Source organism: Lathyrus oleraceus, chromosome 5 (assembly GCF_024323335.1).
Source record: "Lathyrus oleraceus cultivar Zhongwan6 chromosome 5, CAAS_Psat_ZW6_1.0, whole genome shotgun sequence".
NCBI classification, from domain to species: Eukaryota; Viridiplantae; Streptophyta; class Magnoliopsida; order Fabales; family Fabaceae; genus Lathyrus; species Lathyrus oleraceus.
In genome coordinates this window covers 246011046-246031394 of record NC_066583.1, presented here as the reverse complement: position 1 = coordinate 246031394, position 20349 = coordinate 246011046, and the positions used below count along the sequence as shown (strand labels likewise).

Genomic DNA, 20349 nt, shown 5'->3' with positions numbered 1-20349 from the left:
TGACGTCTGGCTGAGTTTTCTCCTTCTCCGTTGGTGTCGATAAACGTTGAGTCTCCCTTTCGTCCTATGACGTCTGGTTGAGTTTTCTCCTTCTCCGTTGGTGTCGATAAACGTTGAGTCTCCCTTTCGTCCTATGACGTCTGGCTGAGTTTTCTCCTTCTCCGTTGGTGTCGATAAACGTCGAGTCTCCCTTTCGTCCTATGACGTCTGGCTGAGTTTTCTCCTTCTCCGTTGGTGTCGATAAACGTTGAGTCTCCCTTTCGTCCTATGACGTCTGGCTGAGTTTTCTCCTTCTCCGTTGGTGTCGATAAACGTTGAGTCTCCCTTTCGTCCTATGACGTCTGGCTGAGTTTTCTCCTTCTCCGTTGGTGTCGATAAACGTTGAGTCTCCCTTTCGTCCTATGACGTCTGGCTGAGTTTTCTCCTTCTCCGTTGGTGTCGATAAACGTCGAGCTTCTCCCTTTCGTCCTATGACGTCTGGTCGAGTCTTCCCAGTCATTCATTAATGATTGGTTACCTCTCTGTTGGTCTTGGTAAACGTTGAGTTTTCCCCATTTCGTCCGCTGACGTATGGTTGTATCACTATCCTTCCAGTCATTCATTAATGATTGGTTACCTCTCCGTTGGTCTTGGTAAACGTTGAGTTTTTCCCCATTACGTCCGCTGACGTATGGTTGTATCCTTTCCTGGTTATCCCCAGTAGAGTTGAGTTACCTCTCCGTTGGTTTTGGTAAACGTTGAGTGTTTCCTAGTTGTCCGTTGACATCTAGTTGAGATGATTTCTGTTCCCATTCATTCATTAATGATTGGTTACCTCTCCGTTGGTCTTGGTAAACGTTGAGTTTTTCCCCATTACGTCCGCTGACGTATGGTTGTATCCTTTCCTGGTTATCCCCAGTAGAGTTGAGTTACCTCTCCGTTGGTTTTGGTAAATGTTGAGTGTTTCCTAGTTGTCCGTTGGCATCTAGTTGAGATGATTTCTGTTCCCATTCATTCATTAATGATTGGTTACCTCTCCGTTGGTCTTGGTAAACATTGAGTTTTTCCCCATTACGTCCGCTGACGTATGGTTGTATCCTTTCCTGGTTATCCCCAGTAGAGTTGAGTTACCTCTCCGTTGGTTTTGGTAAACGTTGAGTGTTTCCTAGTTGTCCGTTGGCATCTAGTTGAGATGATTTCTGTTCCCATTCATTCATTAATGATTTGTTACCTCTCCGTTGGTCTTGGTAAACGTTGAGTTTTTCCCCATTACGTCCGCTGACGTATGGTTGTATCCTTTCCTGGTTATCCCCAGTAGAGTTGAGTTACCTCTCCGTTGGTTTTGGTAAACGTTGAGTGTTTCTTAGTTGTCCGTTGGCATCTAGTTGAGATGATTTCTGTTCCCATTCATTCATTAATGATTGGTTACCTCTCCGTTGGTTTCAGTAAACGTTGAGTTTTTCCCCATTACGTCCGCTGACGTATGGTTGTATCCTTTCCTGGTTATCCCCAGTAGAGTTGAGTTACCTCTCCGTTGGTTTTGGTAAACGTTGAGTGTTTCCTAGTTGTCCGTTGGCATCTAGTTGAGATGATTTCTGTTCCCATTCATCGTGTGTCGATGTCTGGATGTGCTTTACCCTGAAAAGAAAGAAGAAAACAAAAAAATTTCCCAGCAGTGTGCAAATTTCTACGGTACTTGGTATTCAATCCCTGTTTACCCTGAAAGTCTGACAGTCGTTGCTCTCATCCATTCGGGTTCCCAGCTGATTGAATAGGGGAAGCTGTAGCACCTCAAATTTGCACCCTACCTTTTTGTACATTCATTTCATATTAGGTCATAGCATAACATAGGTCATTGCATAACATTGCATAGCCATTTGCCCAAGTGCAAGTTCCTTAGACAAATTAGGTCAAACTGGTTAGGAGGATCAGTCAATCAGTCAAGCAAGTCATTGAGCAATGGAGGGTGGTCATTCTTGAAGAATTTGGGCACCATGATCATTAATCAAGAGTTCATTTGAGTTGTGACATCATTTTGAATCAAAATCTCAAGTGGTAGAGGCTTGAATCTCATCAAGGCATTCATCAGTCAACTGAAGCCCTAGCCAGTCAACCGCAAAGTCAATTGTGGATTTGGAGGTGGGAAGTGATTAGAAATACTCCATTCATGTTCAAACAAGTCTCATTTGACATTTCAAATACTCACATTGAAGGATTTGAGATCATACCAAAAGTTTCCAAAAGGAAAAATTACCTATGGTTTCAAGTTTCCAAAAAATGGCAAGTTTTTGGAACGACTTCAACTCAACTTTCCATCATCAAAAAATCTTCAAATGGAATTTTGTTGAACATGAAAGTTGTATATCTTTCTCTCCCGTTTCCAAAAAGTCCAAGATCGTGAGAATCGGATGAACGGTTGAGGAGATATGATCAAATTACCACCGAGCGTGCATGGCAAAATTTTCCATGTATCGATACATACGAATTTCGCATCGATGCATGCAAGGCAAAAAATGCTATGTATCGATGCATACGAGTTATGTGTCGATGCATACTGTTAAAAAGTGCTATGTATTGATACAAACAAGTTATGTATCGATGCATACTGTTAAAAAGTGCTATGTATTGATGCAAACAAGTTATGTATCGATGCATACTGTTAAAAAGTGCTATGTATTGATACAAACAAGTTATGTATCGATACATACTGTTAAAAAGTGCTATGTATTGATACAAACAAGTTATGTATCGATGCATACTGTTAAAAAATGCTATGTATTGATACATACGAGTTATGTATCGATCCATACTGTTAAAAATGTGTTATGCATCGATGCAGGAGCTTTTGTATCAATACATAACTCTGTTTTGAGCTCTCATACAACACTGTTCACGTCCATATTACTTCATGCACCATTTTCATGCACGAGGGTGAAAATCCCATTTTGTCAAAACACCTCCAATTTTAATCATTTCCATCTTCCAATTTTCTTAATCATGTTTAGTAGCTGGATTAACAGAGGGTATAAGAGCTTAATCATAACAGAAATTCAGAATCACAATTCATTTTCTCAGATCCAAACCAAAAATTCTCCAAATTCTCTCAAAATTCTTCAAACTTTTTCCCACTTTTTCCTTCGAATTTCATGATTCTTTTTGGTTTCTCTTGTGTTAATCATCATTTGTAGGTGTTATTGAGGAACTGTTGCAGGAGAAATCGTGAAGAACTTGGCTAAACCGCAACTGTCATCACCTTGTTCATCCATGGCATCTTGAAGTTTCTACATCATCAAGCTGTGTCGAGCTAAACTTCCACTTGCATTCATCTTCCACAACACCATAGGACATCTGTTTTGACAATTGGAGGCTCGAAAAGCTCAAGAACACGAACTGCACATTCATAAGGTGAGATTTCGAATCCTTCGATTCTTGAAATCAGCATGTGGTTTAGGTAGATCGTGGAACATAGATTACACTGCAACTTAGATCATGAATTTTCGTTAGGTATTGATGAAGTTATGTGGATCTTAATGTTTGACTGTGAAACTTTCTTGGCTCGATCCGTGAAGCATGATTAGATTTAGGTCAAATCATGGTTAGATCCATGATCTAGGTGGAATGAGGATTCGATCCATATATGGCATGATGATTTTTGTGATGATTTGCTATTTACCGGTATGAACATGAAGAACGCGTCCAGTTTTTGTTCTAGATGGCCGTTTGATCTGTTTTGCCATGGCTTGCATTCAAATTCTTGTTTCCCGCGGTCACAGTCCAATTACACGGTGCCACGCCATTTAATTAAGCTCAGCGTTTTGGTCCTGGCTTCAGCTAATTACCATAATGCCATTCAGATTAATAAATTCATTTAAAAACCAAATAAAAATTTCATTATTCAATTAACTTCAAAAAATCAAAACAAATCCATTTCTAATCCAAATTCAGTGGGAGTTTTTTTGTTAGATTCGTGATTTTGTCTAGAATTTTATAGGTATGATAACTCAAGTTGCGCATGGTGAAATGTTGACCTGGCTTAGGGATCTTTGACTTGTGTGTATTTTTTACATGTTTTGCCATTTTCATTGTGAAATGCTCATACATTAAAAGAAATTCCTGAAATTTTTTGAGCTTATTCTAGACATGTTGATGGTGATTTACATATAAAGTTTGTGATTTTTGAATACCTGAGGAGTGAGATATGATTTTTTGAATCTAGGTGTGACAATTTGTGTCACACCTAGCTAGGTCAAATTCATGAATTCTTTTGCCTGGCCTATGATTGCTGGATTGGATTGAAATTTTGCATGGATGATCATTGATATGTTGAGATGTTATGTGAATTTTCTGGATTTTTCTATGGCATTTTCAATTTGATTGATATTTTTCTTCTCTGATGGTTCATTGTGCAACCTTATGTGGCACATGTTTGTATATCTTGTGTGAAATTCTCATATGGTTTTGGATGAATGTGAAATTTGGTGTGCTGGTTGTAGACACATTATAGGACATCCCTGTTTTGGTCCCATTCATTTCTTAAATGTTCTCACTGATTTATGAATTTTTGAAGTGAATGCATGTGTTGATACCTTGAATTGGCTTGAATAATTGTGTCTGGATTTCTTGATTTTTATTGATCTAGTTCCTTTTGTCCAATTGAGCTGAAAATTGACATGCTATACCCTGAATATGTCCTGTTTAGGTGTGAATTATTTGAGGATTTTTGGAGTTGTTTTGGTATGCTTTTTATTGAAGTCATTCTGTTTGGACTTTTGGTGTTGCATTTGACCTAGTTTGACTTGTTTTGGTCATGAAATGATATTGGTGAATGATATGAGCATGGGACCAATTGCAATTGCTTTTAATTTGTTTGAATGTGATTTGGTTGGTTTGCACTTGCTGCTTTGATTTTTTTATCCCTTTTGGACCCTAGGCTTGGCCTAGTGGTCTTGTTTCTCACATTTGGTGTGGATTTTCAGGATGAAATGCACAATGCTTAAGGAGATTGCTTCAAGGCAATTTGAATTGAGTTTGGTTGATGTTTATAAACTAACTTGACTTTGTGTTGTAGGATTGGAAGCTTGAGCTTGAGCTTATAGCTTGCATTTGTGTGCATTGACTTGTGTTGTCTGTATAGATTAACATTTGCTGTTTACTGTTTGTCTGTCTGAGTACTGATGATACTTGATCGATTTCAGGTACATTTAGTCGCTTACAGTTCTTTAAGAACTTGCTTGCTGCTGCTTGGTTTTTAAACCACTTGAGGTAGGACTTCTAATCTTCATGTAGTCTGGAAGACCTGGCCTGTTACTTGGCCAGGCAACTGTCTGAAGTCCTCCTTAAGAGGCGATGTTTGTGGTTGTTTACATTTGTGCCAAGCAGATGAAGACCTCTATGAGGCAATTGGTGGATCAAAGGGATATGCAATCTATCCCCCACTATTTTGTGAGTCGTCCCTCTGCTCACACGGCTGTGTGTTGACGCATTGGGACACAAACCCAAGATCTTGTGCTGTTGCACAATCGAGTCAGAGTCTTTGAGCGTAGAAGGGTCCCTCCATTCTGGACCCACGCTCCTTTGTCTGAAGCTCTCCCTGGCCAGGGATAAGAGCTGTGAAGTCTCATCTTCACTCACCTTTCATCAGCTTCACCTTAGCCCCTTAATGGCAAGGTTAAGAGCTAACCTGACCCCGATACAGAGGCTTGTTTGTTGAGGTTGATATGACCCCTCGACTAAAGCCTAGCCCTGATGTTTGAGCCCCTTGTTGGTGTGTTTATTTCATGCTGTATATGTTTGTGTGGTGTGATTGTATCCCCTAGGTTTGCTAGACTCCGCGTAGTCTCGTTTGCATGTCAATTAAGGTAGCACGGTTCCTTCGTATAGGACTTCCTTTCTTGCTTGAGCCTTCCTAAAACACAAACAAACATTATCCCCTCGTAAGGATACGTCCACTCCTTCTACTACAGGTGAGTAAGTCTCCAAAGGTCGAGCATCCGGTAGATTGCGTAGTGACGTCGTCCACTTAAAAAACACAAACCAACAGGAATAGTTTAGCCGAACTACGGCAACTCTGATTCTCATGTCCAGATGAGATACGTAGGCACAAGATGCGATGTCTTGTCGAGTTTGAATAACAACTAACACTAATGCTTTTCTCTCGCCCTCGTTGCGATTGAGACCTCCCCTTTCTCTTGCCCTAGTTGCAATCGAGACCTTTCTTCTGCCTGTGTCTTCGTTTTGTGTTGTTGTGTGCTTGGAAGCTGATGTAAGTCCATCGAGTGGCATTCGGGTTCCAGTGTGCGTGTGTTTTGGTTCGGATGCTGATGTAAGCCCAGTGATTGGCATTCAGGCTCCATGTTAGCCTTCTTGTGTGTGTTCTGGTTCGGATGCTGATGTAAGTCCAGTGATTGGCATTCAGGCTCCACGTTTACCTTTGCCTGTGTTTGTTTGTGTGCGTGTTAGCCGAGCTACGGATGCTCTGATTCTCCTTCGTCCAAAGGAGATACGTATGCACAGGATGCGATACCCTAGCGAGCATGTGTCGTTTCCCTAGTCCGAACTACTTTGACTCTGATGTCTATGCTTGATAGACTAAGTAGGCCCAGGATGCGATGTCCTGCCGAGTCAGTCTTGTTTGTTTCTTGTGTCTCTTTCAGCCGGTATTTGTGTGTGTGTGAGCAGTGTTTTTAGCAACCATTTTCCTCCCTTTTGTGCGTGGATCCCGTCGAGTACGACGGATGCGTAGGGGTGCTAATACCTTCCCTTCGCATAACCGACTCCCGATCCCATTCTCTTTGGTCGCGAGACCATGCTTTTTTTCCAGGTTTACTTCGAGCGTTTCCTTTCCCTCTTTTGGGATAAATAACGCACGGTGGCGGCTCTGTTGTTCTTGTTTTCCCGCCGGTTTTTCGCGTAATGCGACAATTATGTGCATAAGCTAGGCATCCAATGACACATAGCTGCTTAAGAGAATGATGTTTATCATACAAGAGTTTAAATGGAGTCTTACTAACCAAGTTCCTTGAAAGGGTGTGATTGATCAAATAACACACAACAATAGCACATTCACCCCAAAAATGAAATTGCAAAGCACAAGCAACATTGAGATTGTGTCTATGTTTGTGTTCCACTCTTACATTTTATTGTGGTGTCCCAACACATGAAGTTTCATGAATTATATCATGATCACGAAAGAATGTTTTCATGCAAGTAAATTTGGTCCCATTGTCACTATGAACAACCTTTATTGAAATGTCGCGCAACCAATGCAAATAATTGACAAAGATATTTAGAGACTTCTATTTTCTCAATAATAATATAAATTCACACCACTCTCTAGTAGTCATCAACGATAGATAAAAAATATACAGCACCACAAATATACACCACTCTCAAGTCTCATTTCCTTTAGCTTTTGCAACTGACTGATCACCTATAATAATTATAACAAAAGGGATGAGAAACAACTACCTAAGTGGGATTCTCCTATCTTAGGAGTTCGCTCGGATAAAAAGGGTATGAGCAACTAATTTTGACTCTAGTGTATAAATCCTTACGGGATACCATGATCCATGAGGTTCCTTTCTAGTCCCTCACTGAGGAGGATAATATGGTTTTGACCTCCCATTTTCTTCTAGAGGATGCGGAATGGGCGATGTATCAGTCTGATGGTAATAAAAGTTAAGGGCGGGGTGGTTTCAATTTTGGCTTCTTTAAAAAATTGTGGAGTTTATTGAGGGATGATGTGAATATTATGCTCAGTGAGTTTCACCGTTATTCATCTTTACCCCATAATTTTGCTTCCTTTTTTATGGAGCTTTGTGGATTATATGCATATCAAGTTTTCCTTTAATGATAAGTGGAGATCTTGGATTAAAGCTTGTGTCTTTGCAGGTAACCTAGCCATGTTGGTTAATTCTCCCTACAAAAGAGATTAAGATTCAAATAGGTATGAACCAAGGAGATCCCCTATCTCCTTTCCTTTTCCTGCTAGTTCCTAAAGGCCTCAATGTGTTGATCAAGAGAGCCTCTAATCTTAGCCTCTTCTTCGACTTTAAAGTTGGCCCCTCATTGGAAGTTCCTCATCTTCAATATGTCGATGACACAATTATTTTGGTTGATCTTTTGGTCGGGAATTTGTGGTGTATTAAATCTATTTTGAGAGGCTTCGAGCTTTCTTCGGGTTTTGGGGTTAACTTTCACAAGATTAACTTGATTGGGATTAATGTTGTTCCTTCTTTATTAGAGTTATTTGGGGGCTTTTTATTTTTAAGATTGAGTCTCTTCTTTTTAGGTATCTACGGTGGCCAGTAGGAGGTAATCCTAGGTCAGTTGCTACGTGAGACCCCTTAGTTAATATGATCTCGAAGAGACTCAATTCTTGGAGCCATAAGTTTGTTAGGTTAGGGGTTGGGTAATCCTTCTCAAGTTGGTCCTTAATGTTATTCATGCTTTCTCCCTTTATTTCTTAAAAATGCATGTGAAGGTGTGGAAAAGTTTGGTGATAATTCAGAGAAGATTCCTTTGGAGTGGGGTAAAGGGGGATGCTAAGTTCTATTGGGTGAAATGGTCGGATGTCTATAAGTATAAGAAGATTGAGGGCTTATAGGTTAGAGATCTTTGATTGGTTAACATTGCCCTTCTAGCCAAATGGAGAGGTAAACTTCTTTCGGAAGCCTCGAGTTTGTTGTTAAATATTCTAACTTCCAGGTATGGTGCCTCCACTGTCTCCTCCATGCAAGGGGGAAAGTTTTCTAGTCTTCATTCCTGTTCAACCTGATGGAAAAGGGTTTCATTTGGTTTTAAAAAATATGACCCCCCTAATGGTTTGAGTTAGGTTTTATTAAAAAGATGGAAATTGGCTTTCAAACTTCTTCTTGGGAAGATCCCTAGCTACGTAGAACTAGTCTTAAAGTCATATTCCCAGATCTCTTTTCTATTTTTCAAGTACAACAAGGGAATGTTAGTGAGTTAGGGAGGTGGAAAGACGAAAGATTCTTATGAGGTATTAGGTCGAGAAGATATTTATTCATCAGGGAAGAACCTCTGGTCTTGGCTTTTTACTTGGCCCTCAAAGAGGTCCAGTTTAGTGAGGAGATTGATAGGTGGATTTGGATCCATTCTAGAGATGGTATATTCTGTGTGGCATCGACTTATCAAGTCCTTCATGATATTCATCAAGCATGTGACATTCTGTTAGTTAGGGAGTTCCCATATCTTCCCCTTATTTGGGTTAGCTGGTATCCCTTTAAAGTTACGGTCTTCTCTTAGCAACTTCTTTTGGATAGATTTTCCTCTAGAGAAAACCTTTTCAAGATGAGCATTATCGTGGATTAAGAGACTATCTCTTGCATCCTTTGTGAGGATTGGATTGAATCTGGCTCCCACTTGTTTGTTACCTACTCTCTATCCTCTAATGTCTAGTATGGAATTTTTTTATGGTTAAGGGTTCAGGTGGCTCTTACTAGGGACCTTAGGACTCTCTTTGAATTTTTCATATCTTTAGAGATTAAGTCTAAGTCTAAGAAAGTTTTTGTCATGATTTGGCATGCAGTCTATTTGGTTAGCCGTAACGAGAAACACTTTTCTAGTAAGATAACATATGTGAAAGAATCGGAAGAGAAGATTTTTTTTTGGCTTGAAGAATCGGAAGAGAAGATTTTTTTTTGGCTTGAAATTGATTATCTCTGAACTCCTTCTCATTCTCTATCTTCCTTTAGAATCCTATCCAGTGTCTTAACCAATAGTTGTTCAAGAGGTTTGGCCGGCTTCAGAGTGTTTCGTAGTGGCCTATTGATGACGAGTCTGGTGGCCTGAGTTCTAGCTGATGTGTTGTTAGGTAGATGTTTGTTGTGCGAATGCTGCTTTAGAGCTTTGTTTTTGTTTGGTGTTGTTGGATTTTTCTAGGTGTAACTTGTTTTAGCCGAGTCGGTTTTGTTTGCTCTTTGGTTGAATTTTATTTCTTGATACTTTTGAATTAGTTTGACTACCTTATATATATATATATATATATATATAATATATATATATATATATATATATATATATATATATATATATATAATTTTGTCAAAAAAAAAACCATTATGATAGATATGAATTTCTAAAAGAAGACATGGCGCTTGTATTTGTCTAATAGAAAGATATGAAATTCTAAGAGGTTTTTCTAGAAATAGAAAAAAAGAATAAAAAAACGCGATGTTAAACAATTCGAAAGTCTAAAGGAATGTATCTATAATTAATTAATTTAGCTTGCTAATATTTATAAACTAGTACATCTTCATGATATGGATTTTATAAACATTTTATAAACATGCGGCAACCTTTAGATTATGATATCTTAGTTTGGTTAAATTACCCTACGGAGATGAAGTAGTCCTCTCATAAACAAGAAGACAAGAATACATAAAACTCCAAAATAGGCTTCAAAGAGAGACAATACACATGACCCTTTCACGACCCTTCTCTCCTTCACGCCTAATACATTTTCTCTGCATGTAACGAACCGTATACCATGTAATTAATATTCACATGGTTAATATATTTTCAATCTCAGTGTCATTTCCACCATATATGTATGTATAACAAGGACAAATTGTAAAAAATACTTCTACCATATAAATATCTAATTCCTCATTATTTAATCGAATGTTGAAGGAGTTTAAGTGAAAATGTTCAAGGCGAAGTTGCACGAGATGTGTCAGCGGAGACGGTGGAGTTTGCCCAAGTACTCCGCCACGAGTGACGGTCCGCCACACATGCCAAACTTTAAGGCATCTGTGTTTGTAAATGGCTTTACATTTTCTTCTTATCATACTTTCCATTCCTCCAAAGAAGCTTACAACCAAGCTGCAATGAATGCTTTCCTCAACTTTTCATCTCCTTCCGGTACTCTACTTCTTTTTCTTACAGTGATCACTTTATATTGAGAAATGTTCTTAGAATTCATCAACTGTTTTCCCTTTTACTATTGTGCCTTGAAATGATTAAAGGATAAGCAAAACAATGTGATGATAGGAATTAATAAGCTACATCAAATTCACTGGTTTTCATGATATCTATAGGCTCTTCAATCCCAAGAAACAAATATGGTTCAAAAGAGGAAGTTGAAGCTTCCAAACCCAAACCTCAAGAAAGTCCAGTTTATAGTAAGAATTTCTTTTCTCTTGTCTTACTTTTTTAATGCGAAAATTGCTTGAATAACACATTGTATATAAAGCAACTACTTATGAACTCGAACAACAGTGTATTCTGGTGTAGTCTTCGAAAAATGTTGTTAATTTTATTTTCAACATATCAAACAATAGTAATCAACTCATTCTTTCAGATAAGGATCATTTGAGCAAACTTCCGCCACAAAACTATGCTCGAAAGAACAATCCCGATCAACCTGTTTTTACAATTAAAACTGAAGGGCCACCTCATGACAATCGCTATAAGGCCACTGTTGTTATTGATGGGAAATCATTTGAAAGCCCTACATTTTTCAACACTATAAAAGAAGCAGAACAAGCTGCTATAAATATTGTTCACATGTTTCAGCAGGTTCGTGTCCTTTTAATTTCTTATGTGATTCTAACTTAACATAATGACCGGATTCACCAATAGTATATCAACTGTTTTTGAATGTGTCAAACTTATTCAATTTTAGTTATGATTGAATTTTGATTTATAACTTACTTATTTAGGGTGAATCTTCTTCGTCCAAGAGTAAACTTCTGGAATTAACGCAGAGAGAAGGTTTTTCCAAACCAACGTATAAATCTACACGGATTGGTCCTCCTCATATACCAACTTTTTTCTCAAGTGTCACAGTAGAGGGCTTGGAGTTTCATGGAAAGGCATCTACATCTAAAAAACAGTCTGAACATGATGCTGCAAAAATTGCTTATACAGCCTTAAAAGAGAGTAAGCTCATCCACTCTATTTTCCTTTCATGCATGAGAATCACTTTAAAATCAACTGAATATAACATTAAGTGTCGGTATCAGACATCAGACACAATTATTATATGAAGTATCTGTGATTATGATTTGATAATATTGATGTCTTATGTAGGTGGACTTCATATGTATGCTGCTTTTGCTTCCTCAATCAAAGAAAACGAATCAGTAAAATCCACTCATGAATTAGACATTGTTAAGTCCAAACAAAAACTAAACCTTGAAGGTATATTTCCTCATCTTCAGCTACAAACATATCTTATATCAATAATTTATTTATTTTAATTATCATGAAACTAGTTTACTTTTTTCAAAGGTGCAATATACTAATCATTGAACATGTTAATCTTCTAACAGATCAACTTTTGGATCAAGAGATGTTTCCTACTAATGTCAAAGTTAATCACAATGACATAGCCATTGAATCTTCTCCATTGCCTCCAAAGAAAACCATTGAATCTTCTCTATTGCCCCCGAAGAAAAAAATGAAGATGAGCAATATGAGTGATACGAATTTGAGTCGTTCTAAAAGGTCAATTAAGAGGCCCAACTACCTGAAGGACTATGATACAAGCTCCAAATCTATCAATCCATAGAACTTTTAGAATGTTCCACTCATAACCGTTGCTGAGTTGAGCTGTCATATAGTAGAAGACGGTCCCTTATCTTTTCTGTTTTTCATATTTTGAATAAGAAAACATGAATTGATATTAAAGTCAACCACAAGACCCAAATAGTTCCATTATTTGATGTCTATTTACTCTCCAAAACTCTACCGCATGCTAATTTTTTCAATGTGAATCCTCCACTTTCATTTTTGTAAAATTGCTAAATTAAAAGTTTTAAATTTTTTTAAGTACAAACCCCTCCTCTTTACCCCAATACACTTTGTCCCAATAAATCAAACTTATTTTCCTAGCATACGTTCCCCCACCCCTACCCAAAAAAATGTTTAAATAAAGATTTGAGTTTAGAGAAGATACACAGGGGTGTCTTAAATAACATAAATAGATTGGCAACAGATATAAAATTGATTTGAAAAATGTTGGAAATCCTCCATAACTTATGGAGAATTTCAATCAATCTTGATGAACAAGATTGTTATCACCCACACAACAACAATAAAAAAAACGAACAATGGAGAAAGAAATAAAGTAAAGAAAGATGAAAGAAAAGAAGAATTAAAATTTTGCAGAGTTTCTCCTGCCCACAAACTGTGGAAAACTTCTTATTCACTTTGCAACTGCAAAATACTGTGAATTACAATGTTATAAATACTCTATTAACTTCATTACAAGAATAAGAGTTACTCCCTCTATTTATAGATTTAGGTTAACTTGGACCTCAAGGCAAAACCCAAAACTATAAAAGTCTAAAATAGCTAACACTACTAAAAATAGGCCTAAGTCGAAATCCTGTGTGAAGCAACATGCTTCGACACTTCGACACACCTCAACACACTAGGTGGTTCGGCACTTCCTTATTCCTGTCGAGCAACTTGCTTCGACACAAGGAATTACAATTCAATACACCACCTAATTCATTGTGTCTAAGCTATCTACATTCATCATAGTTCTTAGTCTTCTGAACACTTCGACCTGCACTCCCTTTGCCATGATGTCTCCAATCTGATTCTCAGTTCTACAGTGTTCCACATTCATCTTCCCATCCGTTACCTGCTCTCGAAGATAATGGAACCTCATTTCAATGTGCTTGCTTCGACCATGTGCTATCGGATTCTTCGCCAGATTGATAGCTGACATGCTATCGATCTTCATGGTAATTACTTCATTACTCTTCGTTGTTATCTCTTTGACCAGATTCACCATCCATGTTGCTTGACATACACAGAGAGAAGCAACCATGTATTCTGCTTCACACGACGATAATGCCATTACTAGTTCCTTTCTCGAACTCCAAGCAACTGGTGCACCACCTAGCATAAACACATAACCCGCTGTGGATTTTCGATCCTCAGCATCACTACACCAACTTGAGTCAGTGTATCCCACTAATTTGCATTCTTTTCCTTCATCATCTATAAGAAACAAAATTCCATAGTCGAGAGTTCCTTTTAGATACCTTAGTATCCTCTTCGCCGCTGCTAGATGTGATACCTTTGGCTTCTGCAAGAACCTACTCACCATACCTACATTGTATTCTAAGTCAGGCCTTGTGTGACAAATGTATCAAAGTGACAAAAAAAGTCTTCTATATTGGGTTGGGTCGACATAATCTTCATCTGAATCTTTCGACAGTTGTAATCTAGGCTCAACTGGATTCGAATTTGGGTTGCAATCTTGCATCTCAAATATCTTGAGTATTTCGCATGCATACCTTCTTTGATGCATCATCAAACTTCTACCACTCTTGTAGAATTCGATGCCAAGGAAATATGAAACGTCATCCAGATCTGACATTTCGAATTCCTTGTTGAAATCACCTTTGAAGTCTTCAATCTCCTTCTTGGAGCTACTTGTTATCAACAGGTCATCGACATAGAGACATAGTATAAGAAATTCACTCTTGCTTCTTCTTACATATACTCCATGTTCAGATTTGCACTTCACAAATTCCTTCTCCCTTAGAAATCCATCTATCTTCTTATTCCAAGCTCTTGGAGCTTGTTTAAATCCGTATAGGACTTTATGCAACATTTACACCTTTCTTTCTCCGCCTTATTTCACAAACCCAACTGGTTGTGCAACATAAACTTCTTCTTCTACGGGGCCATTTAGGAATGCACATTTCACATCCATCTGACACATCTACTGTTTGTTCATGTTTGTTAGACCAACAACCAACCCGATTGTTTCAATTCTAGCAACAGGTGCAAAAACTTCACCGAAGTCGATTCCTTCTTTCTGAATAAATCCTTTCGCCACAAGTCCCGCCTTGTGTCGAGTTACTTCTCCTATGAGATTCAACTTCACCTTGTATACCCACTTCACATTGATTGCCTTCTTGTCTTGGGCAATTCGACAAGTGACCAAGTGTTGTTGACTTTGATTGACTTCAACTCTTCATCCATTACTTTCATCCACTTCGAATCTTTCAATGCCTCAGCTGCATTGACTAGTTCAACATCTGTGTAGAAATCATAATGTACCAACTCACCTTCTTCATTGACCATATCATCTGATGTAATCACACATTCTTGCAACCTTGCAGGCATGTGTCTTGTTCTTTGAGATTTGTTTGGGACTGCTTCACCTCTGACTTCTTCCTGTCGAACTTCTCTTTCGACTTCACTAGCTGGTTCATCATAAAATATTCCTACATAGTCTTTCTTGACATTCTCAGTCCAATCCCATTCCTTAAGCTCATCTATGATCACGTCCCTGCTGATCACCACTTGCTTATTCACCGGATTGAGCAACTTGTATCCTTCAGTCGAATGATATCCTATCAGGATCATCTGATTCAACTTGTCATCAAGTTTTCTTCTCAACTGATATGGCACATGTCTATGTGCTATAAATCCAAACACCTTCAGATGACTCAAGCTAGGCTTGACACCATACCAACATTCTTCTGGGGTGGTTCCTTCTAGCTTCTTCGTTTGACATCTTTTCAGGATATATGTCACATTCGACACAACTTCTCCCCATAATTATTTGGGTAGATGTTTGCCTTTCAACATACTTCTAACCATATTCATAATGGTTCCATTCTTCCTTTCTGCGACTCCATTCTGATGTAGAGTTTAGGGTGGCACCACCTCATGCACAATCCTTTCTTTCACACATAATGCATCGGAGTATTTTGATACATATTCTCCACCACCACCAGTCCTCAAAATTGATCTTTCGACTGCTCTGTCTTTCGACCATAGATTTAAAATTGGAAAATACCTCGATCACTTCACTTTTCTTCTTAATCAGGTAAGACCACAGTTTTCGACTGAAATTATCTATGAATGTAACAAAGTATTTGTTACCTCCAATGGAATTCAACTGGAGAGGACCACATACATAAGAGTATATGACTTTAAGAATTGCCTTCGACCTACTTCCTGCATCCTTATTGAAGTTGTTCTTATGCTGCTTCGCCTGCACACATTCTTCACACACTTTGTTTGGAATGTCGATTTCTGGTAATCCTGAAACCATATTTCTTCTCTTCAAATCTCTGATGTCTTTGAAATTAAGATGGCCAAGTCTATAATGCCATATCCATTCGTCTCGGTTGGCTGCTGTTGCAAGGCACTTATGCTCCATCACATTAAGCCCAATCTTGAAGGTTCTGTTATGAGACATTAGAGCTTTCAAGATCAACCTTCCATTTGAGTCAAGAACTCTCATCATCCTGTCTTTGATCGACACCTTGTAGTTATTTTCGACTAACTGCCATATGCTGAGAAAATTGCTCTTCATGTCTGGTATGCACACCACATTTGAAATTACTGACCTCTTTCCATCTTTCCTCATAATCAGAACATCACCAACACCTTCACCATGTTCTTCATTGAGGGCTTTATGTTGACAAACCAATCTTTTCTTCCAGGCATTTGTGATGAGCATCCTGAGTCCAAGTATCACTGGTCCTTGAATCTCTCTTCATCTCTTGTTGTAACCATCAACAACGTCTCCTCTTCTCCATGTTTCGCCAGCTTTGCATAAGTCTCTCGATTCTTATGCTTTTCTAGACAATCAATAGAATAATGACCATACTTCTGACAATTGTAACATTGAATATGACTATTGTCTGGCTTTTGACCCCCACTTCTTCCTCTACCTGTAACACCACCTCTTTGGTTTCCTTGGTTCCAAGGTTTTCTCTGATTCAACCAGTTTCCTTCTTGCTGATTCCGACCAGTCGAATTGTTGTAACTTCCTCTGCCTTTGTTGCCATTCCAGCTTTCTTTGCCTTTCCTTTCTTTTGTTGATTGCACCTGCAAAGCCATATCACTCTTCGAATTTCCTACAGCTCTTTCAGCCATTCTTTGTTCATGAGATCATAGCGTCCCTTGAAGCTCTTCCTTTGTCAGTTTTACAAATCTTTCGACTCTTCTATGGATACTACCATGTGGTCGAACTTTGGAGCCAACGACCTCAAAATCTTTCCAACAACAGATCTTGATGTCAATACTTCTCCACATACCTTGATTTGATTCACCAGTTTCGTAACCTTGGTGAAGAAATCAGTTATGCTTTCATTGTCTTCCATCTGAAGCAATTCATACGTCCTTTTGTGAGTTTGTAACCTCACCTTTTTCACCTTCTCTGTGCCTCCAAACGATTTCTCCAGAGTTTCCCATGCTTCTTCCGCTGATTCTGCATCACTAACCTTTTCAAAGTTATCTGCATAAACACATTGATGAATTATAAAGAGAGATTTATAATATTTCTTCTTCAATTCTTTATGTGCAGCCTTTTCTTGATTTGCCGCGTCTTCTACAAGCATTGCTACTCCTTCCTTCATAAGATCTCAAAGATCTTGATAACATAACATAACATTTATCTGCTTGCACCGATTCTCATGATTGTTGTTCTTGAGAATCAGAAGATTTGCTGGAAAATGCTCATTTAGATGATTCGTTGCCATGGTGATTTTATTCCCACGAACCGATTAAATCGGAGCTCTTGATACCAGATGTTAAGAATCCCCCACAACCTATGGAAAGTTTCAATCAATCTTGATGAACAATATTTTTATCACCCACACAACAACAACAAAAAAAAGAAGAACAATGGAGAAAGAAAGAAAGTAAATAAAGTAAAGAACGATGAAGGAGAAGAAGAATTAAAATTCTGCAGAGTTTCTCTTTGCCCACAAACTGTCGAAAACTTCTTATTCACTTTGCAACTGTAAAATACTGTGAATTACAATGTTATGAATACTCTATTCACTTTACTACAAGAATAAGGGTTACTCCCTCTATTTATAGATTTAGGTTATCTTGGACCTCAAGCCAAAGCCCAAAACTATAAAAGCGCAAAATAGCTAACACTACTAAAAATAGGCCTAAGTCGAAATCCTGTGTGAAGCAACATGCTTCGACACTTTGACACACTAACACAACTCAACACACTAGGTGGTTCGACACTTCCTTGTTCCTGTCGAGTAACCTGCTTCGATACAAGGAATTACAATTCAACAAAAAAAAACAATTTTATCACCAAACAATACATGTTTACTGTTCCATTCAAACTAACTTTTTCTAAGTACATACTACTAGCAAATATACCTTTGGTTAGCATCATATCATATTATTATGACCATTGTCCCAACCAAACTAATATCTTATTTTTACGTGCCTGGTTTTTTTATTTTAAATTATCGTATTAGAACTACTGGAAGCAAAGTGTCACTACTACAAAAAGTAGATACAACGACACCACCATTACCACGGTATTTCGAAGGACCGTGGTGATATCTTTAAATTCAGACGCCTATGTAATTTTTTATTTTTTAATTAAATGTTGATAATTTATTACTAAGGTTTTCTAAAACAATCGCAGTGATATCAATTGACATTTTATGAGTTCGACTCTCACCGTATGCTAATTCGTGATTTCATTAGAATTTAGCACCGTCTTTCAATTTTCTTTAAACAAAGAAGATATATCACTATAGTTATTTAGCAAACCGTTGTGATATACTTTCTTTATTTTTTTAATTTTTAATTACTATAAACCTCACGCTTTTTTTTATAAAATTTAAATATGATATCAACACGGTTGACTAAAAACACCGTTGTGATACCTTTTTTTTTTAATTTTTATTTACTAACAACCTGGCGCTTTTTTTTTATCAAATGTAAGTATGATATCACCACGGTTGACAAAAACACCGTTGTGATATATTTTTTTATTATTTTTAAAAACAATTATTTGGTTAAGACATGACGTTTTTTTATATATTTCATCATATATCACAAGAGTTTTGAAAAACAAATGTGGTAACATCATTTATTTACTTTACATAGAGCTAGCTAACTTGTCTTTTTAGTTGCATATTTTCATTTCCATCAAGAAACAATCCCTGATGAAACAACATAATTTTCAACTCTAAAGAAACGTACATAACCATTTCAACCCCAACCATACAAAATCAGTTCCAACCCTAACGGAACATTCAACGCCATCTTCATGATGTTTCCGGTACGTAAACTTTTTTGTACCATGCATCTAAAATACCTACATTTTTCATTGTTATTTATGTATTTGTTATTGTTGATGCTTATCTATTTCTTGTTGATGATTCTTATTGTTGACGATTCTTATAGTTGTTGTTGATACTTGTTGTTTTTGTTGATGATTCTTGTTGTTGTTGTTGTTGTTGTTTATCTATTTGTTTTTGTTGATTCTTATTGTTGTTGAGATCAAAGAGTTTTCCTTTGTTATTGATTTTTTAGACTAAGAAACATGTTTAATCAATTACTGCACAACAAAAGCAATGCCAATTGCAAGTAAATAGAGTACTATCAGTAAATAGAGAATAACCAGTATTTGAATGAGTGTAACCAAGAGAAATAAGAGAATAAAAGGTTTTAAAGTATAACTATTTGTTGTTGTTGATGCTTATTGTTGTTGTTGATTGTTGTTGTTGTTGTTGATGCTTGTTGTTGTTGTTGTTGCTGCTTATTGTTAAAGATGATGATTGTTATTGTTGTTGATGCTTATGTATTTGTTGTTGTTGATACTTATTGTTGAAGATGATGCTTGTTGTTGTTGTTGTTGTTGATTCTTATTATTGTTGATGCTTATGTCTTGATAGATGGCCTCTTCTTCATCTAGTAGCGATGAAGCTACATATACAAATGGAACCATGACAAATGATTCATAATATATAGTAGGAGGACACAAAAAAACAGCCAAGAGGTGCCACAATGATGGCTACATTAGTAAAAGTCCGCAATTCAGGTGTTAGACTTCCGGTCGAGTTTAGTGTCGTTCATACTATTCTTGGCGGTCCTCATTCTTCGCTATTTAAGAGTTATGTTGCGTTCCTTGGATGTAGCAAAGTCAGCATATTGTTAGATGATTAGAACGATGTACCATATGAGGTGAAAAAAGCATATGGGCAGACTTTCATGTATTAATTTATTTTTTATTGATTCGATATTACGTTATATAAACACCAATACAAACTTATTATTTTAAATGTGTAGTTGACGTTTAAATTTAGTGATGTTTCAAAGGAGAATGATGGACGTGTCTGTGGGGTTGGAGATGGGATCGACCTGAGAGTGTTTTTTGGTTCGTCTAGAAAAAGCACCAGAGAGGTGAAAAAGGAAATATTGGAAGAGCTTCAGAGGAAGATAGATACTCAAAGGCAAGAATTTGACGAGAAGTTAGAAGTGGAGTGGGAAACTCAAAGGAAAGAATTGGAAGAATTAAAATAGTTATATCTGATATATGAGAGTGAGAATTGTGTTATCTGAAATGTATGATATATATTATGTTAATTTTGGTTTGTGTTGCCG

General features: G+C 37.4%; 1 protein-coding gene across 1 annotated transcript; it reads left to right on the top strand.

The window, feature by feature from the left end:
• Positions 1 to 10640: 10640 nt before the first annotated feature.
• On the top strand, positions 10641 to 12560 carry LOC127088042 (double-stranded RNA-binding protein 1). Its single transcript, XM_051028953.1, has 6 exons — positions 10641 to 10863; positions 11040 to 11123; positions 11303 to 11520; positions 11664 to 11883; positions 12034 to 12144; positions 12276 to 12560. The coding sequence occupies exons 1-6, from the start codon at positions 10647 to 10649 to the stop codon at positions 12512 to 12514; spliced, it is 1089 nt and encodes a 362-aa protein (XP_050884910.1). The 5' UTR covers positions 10641 to 10646; the 3' UTR covers positions 12515 to 12560.
• The last annotated feature ends 7789 nt before the right edge of the window (positions 12561 to 20349 follow it).